Below are 13,641 nucleotides of genomic sequence, written 5' to 3' on the forward strand. Positions count from 1 at the left end.
TCTAATTTAATATAAAATCATATTAAGTGGGTTTTTATATAATAGAGAGAGGAGAATTCAATGAAGAGAAAAGGAAAGAAAAGAAACCATTCTAATGCTTCCTTAAAGTGAGGGGAAGATACATTTGATTACTTTACATATCTAAAATAGGTGTGAGTCAAGGACTGCTAGGACCTCACCTCCCACAAAATGTATCAACCAAGTTCAGTGGCAAAACACTCCTGAATTTTCTTTATGGTGTAGTAGTGCTGTTATGATAGAATTGATATACCATAAATAGAACAGAAATGAAGAATCCTGTCTGCATGGACAAAAAACCTTCTCCTCCCTGCCCCCCGATGCTGGTGCTTCCTGATCGCACAAAGCATGGCAACTTTGGTTGAAACACCAATGGTAATCTCCATTAAGTGACTTTGCCCCGGAGTTGGCAGAGTCATGAGAAACCCCACTGTTTCCCCAAAGTCACATTGCTCCAGGACTGACCTTGACTTATGACCAGTGCAGACAGGGCCAGAGATTCTATTCTTACAGTCTGGCCAATGTGAACTGTAGGATGATTGGGCAGAAGGAGTGACTTCATGTATGTCATATGTTATATATCACCTGGCACTGAATAATAAGGGGGAGGAGGAGTAAATTCATCTATACCATCTATAAAAGAATTGAGAAGTGTTTTTTTTTTAAACCAAAGATTGTGTAATGCACTGGAATGTAAAAATGTATACCGTAAGTGAATCTTTTTACACTTTTCTTGACACCTCTACCCCTCCCTCTCTCCAACAGTGTTGCAAATTACCCACTTGGCCTAGGAATAAATAGAGTGAATGTTCTGGTAACAGATGTGTCTCAATCAGTCCATGAGGTTGTCAGCATCTACAGACTTATAATTTTTCGAGAAGATCGTCCTAGTTTGCCACTGTTCGATGACTTCATGGTGTGTGGTTTTGTACAGGTACTTTTTAATATTTTATTTCCTAAAAAAGAAAAGAAAGAAAAGAAATATTTTATTCTAGATGCATACCAATCCATTTGTTTTTGTATAATGAAGGAATCAAGTGTTCTGTTATATTTCAGTATCTTTTCCCTTATGTTTTTGTTCAGTAGGCCAAGTTTTTCCAACCCTTTTGATTTGCTTCTGCTGTTTCAGCAATTCTTTCCTTTCTTCTAGTCCTCATTCTTGATTTCCATTCTTCTGTAAATGCTTCCTACATCTGCAAGTCCACATGTGCAAAAGCTCCTCTATGCACATATGGATGGCTGCTTATTAAAGAGCCTCAAGCCCTGCACACCTTGGAAGTAACATGATTACAAGTACAGTGGTACCCCGGGTTACGAAAATGATCCGTTCCGCCGCCGCTTTCGTAACCCGAAAGGCTTCGTAAGCCGAAAAACCCATAGGCGCTAATGGGGAAAAGCCGCGATTTGGTGTGAAATAGCGCCGAAAAGCACCAAAAGTTTTTTCGTAACCCGAAAAAACTTTCGTAACGCGGAACAGTTTTTTTAAATATATTTTTTTCGTAACCCGGAAATTTCGTAAGGCGGCGCATTCGTATCCCGGGGTACCACTGTAATGCTGTTACCCAGAGCATGCCCTCTTAGTAGTATAATGAGGATGCAATACAGGTATGCCTCAGTTAATGAAGTAGATGTGTTCCTGGGCATTACATCTCTAACAGAAATGTTGGTACAAGATGCAGAAATAACATGAAAAAAATAAGGATAGATCCCTATACCACAAAAAAGAACAGCTTGAATATTTTTAGCAGACTTTTTATTCAAAACTAAGTATAAGCACAGCTGAAATGAAACAACCTTTTCAGGTAAACCTTGCATGAATAAACAGAAACATTTGGAATTTTCTAGAGACCACTTCAGGGCTTCTTCCAAAATGAATCCAGGGATGACTTTCTTTAACCGCTTTTCTAATTATGTCCCTTTTGGTGGCCAAACATAGACATCTATGGGTTTGTTTGTTTTTAGCATGCTGGGGATAGTTGGTGCGGCTTATGCTCTCTTCTTTTCTCTCTGTTTTGCTGCTCAGACACGTTCAGTATGGGAACAGTTGCAGCTGTAAGCAGACATACATGACTAGGGGGTTGTTCCCACTAGGTGAAACCCCGCGTTCTGAATCGAATCCAAGGAGTGGCGTTCCTATTAGGATCCGATTTAAACCTAGAACGGTTCTAGAGCAACCCGCAATCGTCTCCACTACAAATCGAATTGTAGAGCGGAATAAAATTTTGATTCGAGTTTTCCTCATTTAACGCGTGTTAAAAAAACACTAGGGTCTGACCTACGTTTTTCCATTGATTCGATTTAGGAACCGGAGCATTTAAATAGGAACGACAGCCTTTGAAATTGCGTTAGATGAATGGGAGGAGCGGAGTGCGATGGGGCTGTCCTTGGGGGAGTTGCCCTTTCTGTCCCCATCCGTCTGGCTGTCGCCATTTTTGCTTCCCTCACCCCTTTGTCCGCTGTGGTCTTTCAATAAGAGATAAGGATTATTTTTATTTTTTATTTTAATGGTTTACAGGCGCTTAATCTCTTCAGCGCTTTAAGCGCCTGAAGTCCCGGCTGCTCAAGCGCCTGCATCTGCCAAAGGAGTACAAGGCTTCCCCCGGTGGATTGCAACCTCCCCTCTCTGTGGGGAGAGCCCATTTCTAACGGAGGAGAGGCAGGAAGGGAAGGCTCCTCTCAAAGAGGCATTCCCTGCCCGCTTGGGCACTGATCTCGCCCAGGCAGGGAAGGGAAGGCTCCTCGCGAGGAGGCATCTGATCTCGCCCAGGCAGGGAAGGGAAGCCTCCTCGCGAGGAGGCATCTGATCTCACCCAGGCAGGGAAGGGAAAGCTCCTCGCGAGGAGGCATCTGATCTCGCCCAGGCAAGGAAGGGCTCTGATCAATGGGGGGGGGGGGGGATAGAGCCTTTCTCCCTCCATTTCTCAAATGGAATCTGCCTTCTCCTCCAACCCTGGAAAGAGAATCTTTGGGAAGAGTGCTCCCTCCCTGCTTTTCCAGCAGCCTCCTTCATTGATCTCTGTGCTCTCTGAAGGGATTCTCCCTGGCTGTCTTGGGAGACAGGATGCTGCCCTCCAAAACCTATCCCATAGTTCCTCTGGAAAGAGCTTCGCTTTTTGCCAGAAGCCTCTCCCATTGATCTCTGTGCTCTCTGAAGGGATTCTCCCTGGCTGTCAATGAAATGGAAACGATGCCAAAAGATAAATCGCTTCCAAATATTCCGGATTAACGTTACGTCATTCTGACGTACTATTGATTGACAGCTCCAAATAAGGTATGGAGGAGAAGAATCGCTTTATTTAAACACCGATTTCATGCCAAGTAGGAACGCTTGCAGGTAAAAACTTCGATTTAAACAACCAGATGGGAACGATGAACAAAGCGATTCGGATAGCGGGATAAGAACAGTGTTATTTTGAATCGATTTTATTAAAAACGTTGTATTTTAAATCGTTTCAAATCTTAAGTGGGAACAACCCGTCTATTTGGTTCAGCTACAGCAAAATCCTGCTCTACTCTCCACTCAAGCGTATTGCATTGTTTACTATAGGCATGATTCTGCAACTTAGCACCTCCCAGTGCCAGGGTTCCTTAAAAAAGTCCAGCTAGACAGAGGACAAGGAAAAGAGAGGCTGAAAAACAGGAAAAGGCATTAAAAAGATCTTGTAAAAACAGTGGTATTGCTGAGGTTGATGTCATCCGGTGAGGGGGCGAACTGTCTTGCCCTCCCTCCTCCTGGCCACATAGCTGCCCAGACCGTGACTGGACAGCTAGGACCATGACTGTGAGAGGGGAGCAGTATTCCAGCCTCTGGAGTGCCCATTCAGCATCTGGCATATCTGAGCAGCTGCACCAGACTTGGAAGGCATTGCCCCACCCCAGAAGGGCCTTTAGAGTCTGACATGGCTGAGCAGCCATGCCAGACTCCAAGGACACTGGCCAACAGCCATCACTACTAATGGGGCCAGTGCTCCAGTCTCTGAAGGACCAGTGTGGCTGCTGGGCAAGCAGGAAAGGAAAGTGAAACCCTATCTCGCTTGCCCAGTAGCAGTGCCAATCTAGCTGGGTGTATCGCTCCACTGGATGACACTCCCTCTAAGGTATCACATGGTGCATTCCACACTCCCTGCATCCCCCTAGTGATGCCTCTGTGTAAAAAGAAGCTTCTTTCTCAGAGGCATTGCTAACTGAGGTATGCCTGTGCTGGTATTGTCTTCAAAACAATGGAATGACTTGTAGTTGCATTCTTTTCTTTCAGTGCGACAAGAGTTTACACATTACTCCAGATCTTTTCTGGGGGGACATTTTTTGGCAAGTTCTAAATTTCGAGCTACATTTTAATAATAAAAAAGTAATCCAGAAATGGGAAACACTAACAGGTTAGTCTGTAGTGGTTTAATGTTGGACTAAGACTCCCAGAGGCCAGGGTTCAAATCCCCACTTGGCCATGAAAATCTACTGAGCCACAGTGTCTCAGCCTCAGAAGAAAGCAAAACAAATCTCCTCTGAAACAGTCTTCCACCTAAAAAAAAAAATAAAAACAAAAAGAGCCGAAAGCAAAAGCAAAAACAAAAACCACCAAACCCCACTATGAGTTTACCTTAGGCTTTGCATAAATTGGATGTTACTTGAAGGCACACAGCAACAACCATTGCAAAATCAGTGGCAAATGAATTAAAAATTATTGTATTTTTTTAAAAAAAATCCAAACTGCAATTGCAATTGTGATCGCAGTGCCTCCAGGGGACAATTTTCTGCATCTAGAAATGCTAAAGACACACAACAAAATAAATAAACCAATAGTAACAACAGCAGCAACAACAAAGTAATCCCATGGAAGTAGTGGGAGGTCCAGGTCTTGTTTTGAAAAATGGTTTCTTTTTATGTTAAACAGTACATGGGGACTTCCAGTAGCAGCGCTTCACCTATTTTGCCCCAAAGATGCAGCCCCTGATATATGTATATATGTGAGTGTGGGGGTGTGCGCACGCATGCGTGTGCGCCTTCAAGTCACCTGTCAATTTATGGCAAACCATTCATAGAATTTTCTTAGGCAAGGAATATTCACAGGTGGTTTTATCACTTCATGCCTCTGAAATTAGCCTGCAACAGCTGGTCTTTGTTGGCAGTCACCCATCCAAGTACTAAGCAGGTTTGACCCTGCTTAGCTTCTAAGAGCAGATGGGATCTGGTGCCTTTAGGATATTTAGGCACCTGCAGGCCCTCGTTTTTTCCCCCATTGACTTACAGTGGTTTTCACAGAGTTCCACAGAGAAGTCCTTGTCTACACTACTGGAGTAGTTCCATTGTAGCTCCAGATAATGTAGGCAAGGACTCCTCTGTGAAAATCATTGCTAAGCAATGGAGGGAGTACTGAGCAAGACAGACCAGCTGTCTAACTCTGTATAAAGCAGCTATCCATCTGCCTAAATTATCTATCTGACTAAAAATCTAACAAGCAAATGGCTCTCAGTTTCACCTTCCTGGCTGTATGAATTATGTAGATTTGGTGAAAATGTATTGTTTGAATAGTGTATGTGACTTTTTATTACTATGCACTTTACTGGCAGAATTTTGTTTCTCTCAGAAGTCTTTAACTGCAAGTGATATATGTAATTTAGGAGGATCTTTCAAAATGGAATTACAAACATGATTTTCTGTGTAGATTTTGAACATCTGTCAGGTGCTTTAAATATGCCATTAGTTCCTTGGACACAGGGGGTCTTGGAGACTGTGTTTCTTGAATAGGAGTCTCCATGCTCTGTTGCAAAGTACTGTGAAAATGAAGGACTTCCAAGACCAGATTGTGATATAATACAAGGGCTTGCTGGAAGATAGATGATGATGATGATGATATCATCCACTATCTTTGCCCACACACTTTCCTGAACAGCTTCTTGGATCTTATTATTTTATATTAATGCTGATGCAGACACGCCATTTAATTGCCCTATAGACAGATAAAGAGATGTAAAATGTTTAATGATAGCTTTTTATATTTGCCTCAGATCTGAGATATTTCAGACAAGAAATTCTTCATAGCGTAAATATTGCAGTGACAGGGTATTTTTCTGCATGGGAAGTACATTACTTATGCTGGCTGAGATTGCCTGTGCCAAAGATCAGAGACTGCCATGCTTTTTTCTTTTGAGTAACCAAACACCTGTTCTAGGAGCAAAGGGATAAACAGAGAGCAAATGGATGGGCTCTTCTTTAGACACTTGACTAGGCACAACTGGACTCAGGCATAGGAAGGAAAAGGTCAAAGACAGTGGCGTGGTCTTTCTCACAGCAGGGTTTCAGTTGAAAGTCCAATCCTGAGACACTTTTCTTTCAAGTCTAATCCCATTAGGATATTCAAGTTTCACTGCAAGCTGATACCGTGATGAAGGTTACAATACAAAGGGAGACCCAGGGATGTTGTTTCCAGCCTGCCAACAATTCTCATGCATTTGAGTAATCCTGGATTAAGTTCAAGGCTATTCAGCAAAGAAGTGTGCAGTTCCAAAGCCATACCTCCCCTAAGAGTACCAAATTATTATTATTTCTCTCTTTTTTTCAGTGTCTGTAATATCCTCATTAAAAGCAAATTAGTCAGGAGATAAACTGTTGAGCCATGATGGCACCTTAAGGGGCTTGTGTGTTTCCATTGTTTGCATTATGCCACTTTGTAGGGCTGCATTTCCTGTAAACTAAGAGGTCCTATGTTTTAGTTTGTGTCAGGTTAAAAGGGCTGTATTTAAAATGTCTCAGGAAGGAAGAAACATTGCAATTATGACTTACAGCCAATGAATCTAGCCTTATATTCCAAAGAATGTTGTTGTTGCTGTATAAAGGATGCTTAAAACTTGGGAATGGAATACACAACCTGGAGAGATTCTGTGTTCTTTCTCTTCAGCAATATTAATTTCACAAACAGGTAGATTTAAGCAAATTTTAGAGATACATTAATTCATTGCATTGGTTGTGACTTGTAAAAGCCTATGCAGGCTAGGCCCAGGCTGTCTGAGAGAGATGACAGACAATACAGAATCTTCTCAGTGGCTGCCCCAAGGTCTGGAACTCCTTTCCCAGGAATGATGATGATGATCCAGATGCGGCATATGATCAGTTCAGAGCTTTATCATAGTACACTGTTATAGTACTATATTCCATTTTAATTATGGCCTGGGACAGACCACCTGGAAAGGGTGGCCTGCCAGCAGCCTACTTTCCTCTGGAGGAAAGCTGCAGCCGCCAAAACGCACGGCTTCCCTGAGGAGGAAAAAGAACCCAAGAAAAGTGGGTTCTTTTTAAGTTGCAGGGTCGGGTTAACAAGTGCGCCACTGGTGCACTCATTATGTAAGCACCGCGTGGCAATGTACGGATGCCGCACAGTGCTTATGTAGAAATGGTGGTGCCCGTGTACACAGGGCGCCACCATTGTTTCGCAGACTGTATGTTCTAGGGTTAGGGACCGTGCGGTTGCCACATGGTCCCTAGAACTAGAATCAGCACTGGTATGCCACTTTATGGCAGTATGTACCACGCCTACCGTGGCAACATCCTGTGGATTCCTGGGATTTGCAGTTTAGGGAGGGGCATTTAAAATTCTCAGACACAAACTCTGAATTCCATAGGATATTGGCAGAGCAGTTAGAATATAGCACTATAAGAGCATAGTGTGACAAGACTTTAGGGGTATATCCACACCACAGAAATAAAGCAGTTTGACACTATAATTGCCATGACTCTATCCTACAGAATTCTGGGATTTGTAGTTTAGTGAGGCACCAGAGCTCTGACAAACTGGGCTGAATACCTCACCAAACTACAAATCCCAGGATTCCATAAGATGGAGCCATGACAGTTAAAGTGCTGTCAAACTGCTTTATTTCTGCAGTGTAGATACATTCTAAGACTTTATCAACAGGTCAGCAATTTATGAGACGGAAAAATAAAAATTAATAATATGAGTCACTTATATAAAGTTAGTGTTTTAATTACAGTTTCGCGTATACAGAAGTAATTATAATTGTGCACATGTCTGATGTAGATTTGTTTGATGTCAATGTGAAGACTAAATCTTTATGTATTAGTTATAAGAAGGTTATCTGAGCTGATTGTTAAATTACTTTGCTAGTGGTGGGGAGAACTTCCTATTTACATTCCCAAGTCAGTCATGCACTTATGTAACACATAGTTCTCTTGTGGAAGTCTCACTGATGGTGTGGAAATGACCAATTGCATAAATAGCTTTGGAAAAGCCAAATTAATGGATAGCTGATAATAGTAAGTGCCTCACGCTGTTTACAAGGGCGGGGAAGAGCACTAAGTTTAGGAGGGCACTAGGTTTGTTCCCTTCCCCTGTACTTCTTGAGTGAAAGGATCCTGAGATTGGATTCTGGCTGAGGTGGCTCTTTAGCCTAAACCACCAGAGCTATTCTTACATTTCTAAAGTTTACTCCTTCTTCCCATGATACAGTGGAAAGAAAGCTATGGAGCAGTCAATATGGTGGGAAGAAAGCTATGGAGCAGTGTAATTTCCTCAAGACATGAAATGCCTCTCCCTTCATGGAACTTCATTGTATTAGAATACTCAGAAATGAAAAAGAACAGAAGACCAGCAAGAGCATGAATATGCAAATTCATGGATAGACAAAGTTATCAAAGAGTCATATATTTACGGTGAAATGTTACTAGAATTGACTCTTTGTTTTTACTCATTTAAGACACACATCCAAAATTAAAATGTGTGTGTGTTTATATGTATGGGGGGGGGGGGGGAGAACTTGGTTGTCAAGGGAGGGTTTTCTGAAGCTGTCTCCTAGCACCCTGAAACCTCAGAGGCCATATACTTAAGAATACTGAATGTCTTGCTACGATTGATCACAAATGAATGAAATGACATCAGCAGACTAGTTTCATTAACAACCTGCATGCTGAGGAAGGATTAACTCTGTTTGCCACTTAGCTAATTCAAATTCCCTTTAAGCCCTGCTTTTTGGTATGGCTTTTAGCCTTTCCTTCTGTGTTCCTATATAGATGAAGCACTTATAATTACCTATGATCTCATTCTTCTTTGCAGACATCATAGTCATGTCAGGGAAGTTGTCTGCCCACAGCAGTTATTTTTCATAAATATCTCCTAATCTTCTTGGCTTCCCACATCTTCCCTTCCTGTGTGCATTTTCTTTTGTGGTTAAAATACTAAAGAAGGTCTTATGCTAGCAAGATTAATGATAGCAAAGAAAATAGAAATATTTGATCCTTGAACTGAGAATAATGATCGAGATTAAAGGTTTTCCTCCAAGCTTTCACTAGTGTTCTTAACACATCACCTTGCATGTTCAGATTTGGTTAAAGACCAGATTGAGTATAAAACAGGCTAAAAAAGCATTGGTTAGTTTTCTTGGATTCAAAAGGGCTGTACATATTTGGATCTAACCTTACTATATATATATATAGTGTTGCACTTTTTAGTAAACATATGTATATGTTGTTTATACATATAAGAGAAATGGCCAAAGACTCTGCAGTAAGAGAAGTGGCAAAAAACAAATCACCAGGAACAGACGATATCCCAGTTGAACTGATGCAGTCCACATTGCTACAGTTCAACAAATGGTGCAAATAGATAAAGATAAATACTACAACAATCAATGCAGAGAGATAGAGGATAAAAACAACAAGGGAAGAACAAGAGACCTATTCCAAAATTTCCAGGAAATCAAAGGGAAATTCAAACCAAGGACTGGGACACTCTATGATAATAAAAACAACATAATTCAAGGTCAGGAAGGAATAAAAAGACACTGGATGCAGTACACAGAAGAGTTATATAAAAGGGATAGCAAAATGAAGGACATATGGATTGAAGAGTCATATGAAGATGAACCTCAAATTCTAAAAACAGAGATGGAAGCTGCAGTTAGAGAAATGGGAAAAATAAATCACCAGGAACAGATGATATTCTAATCAAATTGCTCCATCCACAATAACAGAATCAACACCAGTGCTAACCAACATATGTCAACAGATATGGAAAGCAAAACAATGGCCAACATTGGAAAGGATCAGTATACATCCCCATCCACAAAAAAGGAGACACAAAAGACTGCTGCAACTATAGCAAAATAGCACTAATCGCCCATGCAAACAAAGTCGTGCTTAAAATTCTGCAACATAGACTCCAACCATACATGGAGAGACAAATCCCAGAGATCCACGCAGCGTTCAGGAGAGGAAGAGGCACTAGGGACCACATTGCAAACATATGGAGGCTAATGGAGTGCACTAATAAATTCCAAAAGAAGATCAGCATATGCTTTATAGACTATAGCAAAATCTTTGATTGCATAGATCATGAAAGGTTATGGAGTGCCCTTAAAGACATAGGAGTGCTAACACATCTGATAGTCCTGATGAGGAATCTGTACTCAAGATAAGAGGATACTGTTTTTTGTGGGTTTTTCGGGCTGTGTGGCCATGTTCTAGAAGAGTTTCTTCCTGACGTTTCACCAGCATCTGTGGCTGGCATCTTCAGAGAATGCTTGCCTGGAAAGGAGTTGGGTATATATATACATACTCTATACTATAGCTGCGGGGGCCACGGCTATATAGCACTCCTTCGGCACTGCGTTGTATGGACACAGTCCTGGAGGAGCGCCATGATGCTGCATGCCGTGTGGAGCAGTTCATGGCATCAAGGTGCCCTGGGGATAGAGTCGAGGTGTGCATCATGTGGATGCGACACCCCGACTCTGCCCCCATGCCGGCCTTTCACGCCAGTCTGTACACGGCCTAACTTAGCTGAATAGCACAGCTTTTTGCTTGGGGAAAATATGGCAAGGATATTGCTTCCTTCTTCTTCCATGCAAAATGGTGATTAAAAGCAAAATGTGTAAAAGTTAATTTTTTAGACTATAATTCCCATTATTACCCAGCTACCATGGTTACTGCCAACATGCATGGCTGGGAAATTCTAGTAATTGTAGTCTAATTTTTTAAAAGAACTTTCAGATTTTGAAAGCTACAGCCACTCACTGTATACTATTGTTTATCACGCCCACAAAGAGGCCCATCTGATTATTCTGGTTAGATGTTGGAACCCTATTTACTCAAAATGTCAGCCTAGATATTTGGACCTCTAATATGTAATCTCCTTCTGCCTGTGGTTCTCTCCCCCCCCCCCCACCTCGTTAAAGCCACAACTTTTAAAACTACTGTTTCCAAGAAGCAGATGTCATCCTTTGGATGAGTATTAATTTCACTCATCCCATCATTTTCAGTTAATTCCTCCTCTCTCAAAATGAAGCCCTGTCTATTAATTAGAACATGAAGTCATTGAAACCTTTTGAGCCTGTCCCAATTCATCACTCTTGAACTCGGCAGACAATGCGAAGTAGCCCGCTGCCCGTATCCCTGGAGGATATGCACAATAAAGGTGAAAAAGGATCCGTCAGTATGGAAAGTTCCTAAGTGTTAACAGATCATGAAAATTGGCAACAACTGTTTTGTTGAGCATAGTAATCTGCAAGCCCAGGGTGGATAATTTCACAGTGATGAGCGCTTGGTGTTTGAGCTGTGGTCACATTTGCCTTTCATGTCATTTGGGCCTCTTGAAGGAACTTCAGGAGAGAAGAAAAGCTAATGCAGCTGCCTTTGTTAATCAGGCCTATGGCCCAGCCCCTCCAGGAGGCAGGCAAAGACAGATACACACTGAGAGACACACAATCCTTTCTGATTAGCAGTGAAAGCTGGTAAAGTTACCCTCTAAGCCTGTCTGGTCCATCAGTCCTAGAAATGTAATTTGGATGATTATCTATGTGCCCATTAAACCTTGTGACCCACTGCTAGTCTGTTTGAAGCTTGCCTGCTTAAACTTGCTAATAGGGACAATAGCAGGATTAGCTCAGGGGTCCTGAAATAAGAGAACAGCCAAAAGGAGGGGGAAATGACAAAAACGAACAGACAAAAACTTCCTAGTTGCAGTGCCTGGAGCACTGAAAATGAGAGATTTTACTCAGATAGTAATCATCACACCAACGCTGAGTTATTAATCAATAGTTCATTAGCAATGAGCAAGGGGATGGGTTATTAGAACTAGAAAGCAGAACAGTTACTTTTTTTGGACTCTAAGGGGCTATACAGACAGTTGGCTGGATCAGGGCCATGGCAACTGCACATTGTGGTCTCCACAGGGAGCAAAAAGAAGCCACCAAAAGAGGTTTCTTTTTTGCTCCCTGGAAGGGGTGTCATGGCTACGACAGGACAGCATGATGATGCCCCTTCTGTGCTGCGCCATTTGGGCACTGCAGGTGAGTTGCTCCATGATGCCGTGCGGCGTGTAAATGGGTGCACGGCGTCATGGTGCATTGAGGTTGGAGTCACAGCGTCAAGTGTGCGGATGCTATGCTATGACTCCGCCCACAGGCCAGCACAAGGTGCCAATCTGTATTCCTCCCAACTCCACCCAGCATGCATTTCCAGCAGCTTATGACTAGAGAGCCATCTACAGAAGCTGTATATATATTGCAGTTTGACACCAATTTGACTACTATGGCCCCATTGTACAGGATCCTGGGATATGTAGTTTTGTGAGGCACCAGCACTCTTTAGCAGAGAAGGCTACAGCACTTGTAAAACTAGGAATTCCTGGATTCCATAAGATTGAGCTACAGCACTTAAAGTGGTATCAAACTATATTATTTATACAGTGCAGATACACCCCAGGTGATTCTGGGAACTGTCACCCCAAAAAGCATGCTTTTCTACTTCTGATTAGAACTCAACTGAGATATTAACTTTTCATTTCTTTCAACCTCTCCAGTGATGCTTCATAAAAAATGCTTGAGGTGAAATGTGAGCTTGCTTATTTGTACATAACCTCAACTGAAATAAATTGGGTTTTAAAGCCATATATGTTTAGGACTGGCATAGTAGTTTCTACCAGTCTGGCAAATCATCTGAACATTTTTCTTCAGCATAACTGTATGAATCTTAAAAGTTTGCAGGAAAACATTGGAGGCCAGGCTGTGCTCAAGCTGCTATAAAGTGGCAGGGAATGCTTTAAATGGAAATGGAAATGGAAATAAAATGGAATAAAATGTCATACTAGCATGAATAGGAACAAGGTCAAGACCACCACTGAGCTTTCTTTTTCCAGTTATGTAAAAGTAGACACCAAATGTGACAATTGAACATTTCCCCAAGTGTGTGACAAGCAAAGTAGCATTAGATCTTAGAGCCTAGAAGAAAGATCGAGATGATAGATAGATAGATAGATAGATAGATAGATAGATAGATAGATAGATAGATAGAATGCACTAACTACAACATTTAGTTTACCCCCTAATTTGCTGATTTGGAAAATAGCCAGTTCAAGCTAGAGGCCATCCAATTTGAGAACTCACTGGGAAATGTATATATTTTGGAGACATATAGTCTGTGTCTCTGCTTTCCTCCAACCCAAAATTATTAATAAATATTCAGAATGGTTCAGATTCCATTTCAGTGTAGGAGAACTCCACCTACATTCAAACATCTCTTGAACCTGCCAAAATCAACCCAATTCTATTCTGATTCTGGATTTGTTATTGTATGCCTTCAAGTCAACTTTGACTTATGGCAACACTATCAAAGGTT

At 41.7% G+C, this 13,641-nt stretch overlaps 1 protein-coding gene across 1 annotated transcript in view; it reads left to right on the forward strand.

Annotated features, from left to right (window-relative positions):
• The window catches only part of CPED1 (cadherin like and PC-esterase domain containing 1), a 127,094-nt gene that overhangs the window by 79,056 nt on the left and 34,397 nt on the right, over positions 1-13,641 (forward strand). Inside the window, exon 17 of the mRNA XM_089524359.1 lies at positions 784-952. Coding sequence (XP_089380485.1) covers positions 784-952 — 169 coding nt within the window. The remainder of the gene's footprint in view (positions 1-783; positions 953-13,641) is intronic.

This window comes from Sceloporus occidentalis, unplaced genomic scaffold (assembly GCF_023333645.1).
Source record: "Sceloporus occidentalis isolate IW3139 unplaced genomic scaffold, rSceOcc1.0.p SCAF_5, whole genome shotgun sequence".
Taxonomy (NCBI): domain Eukaryota; kingdom Metazoa; phylum Chordata; class Lepidosauria; order Squamata; family Phrynosomatidae; genus Sceloporus; species Sceloporus occidentalis.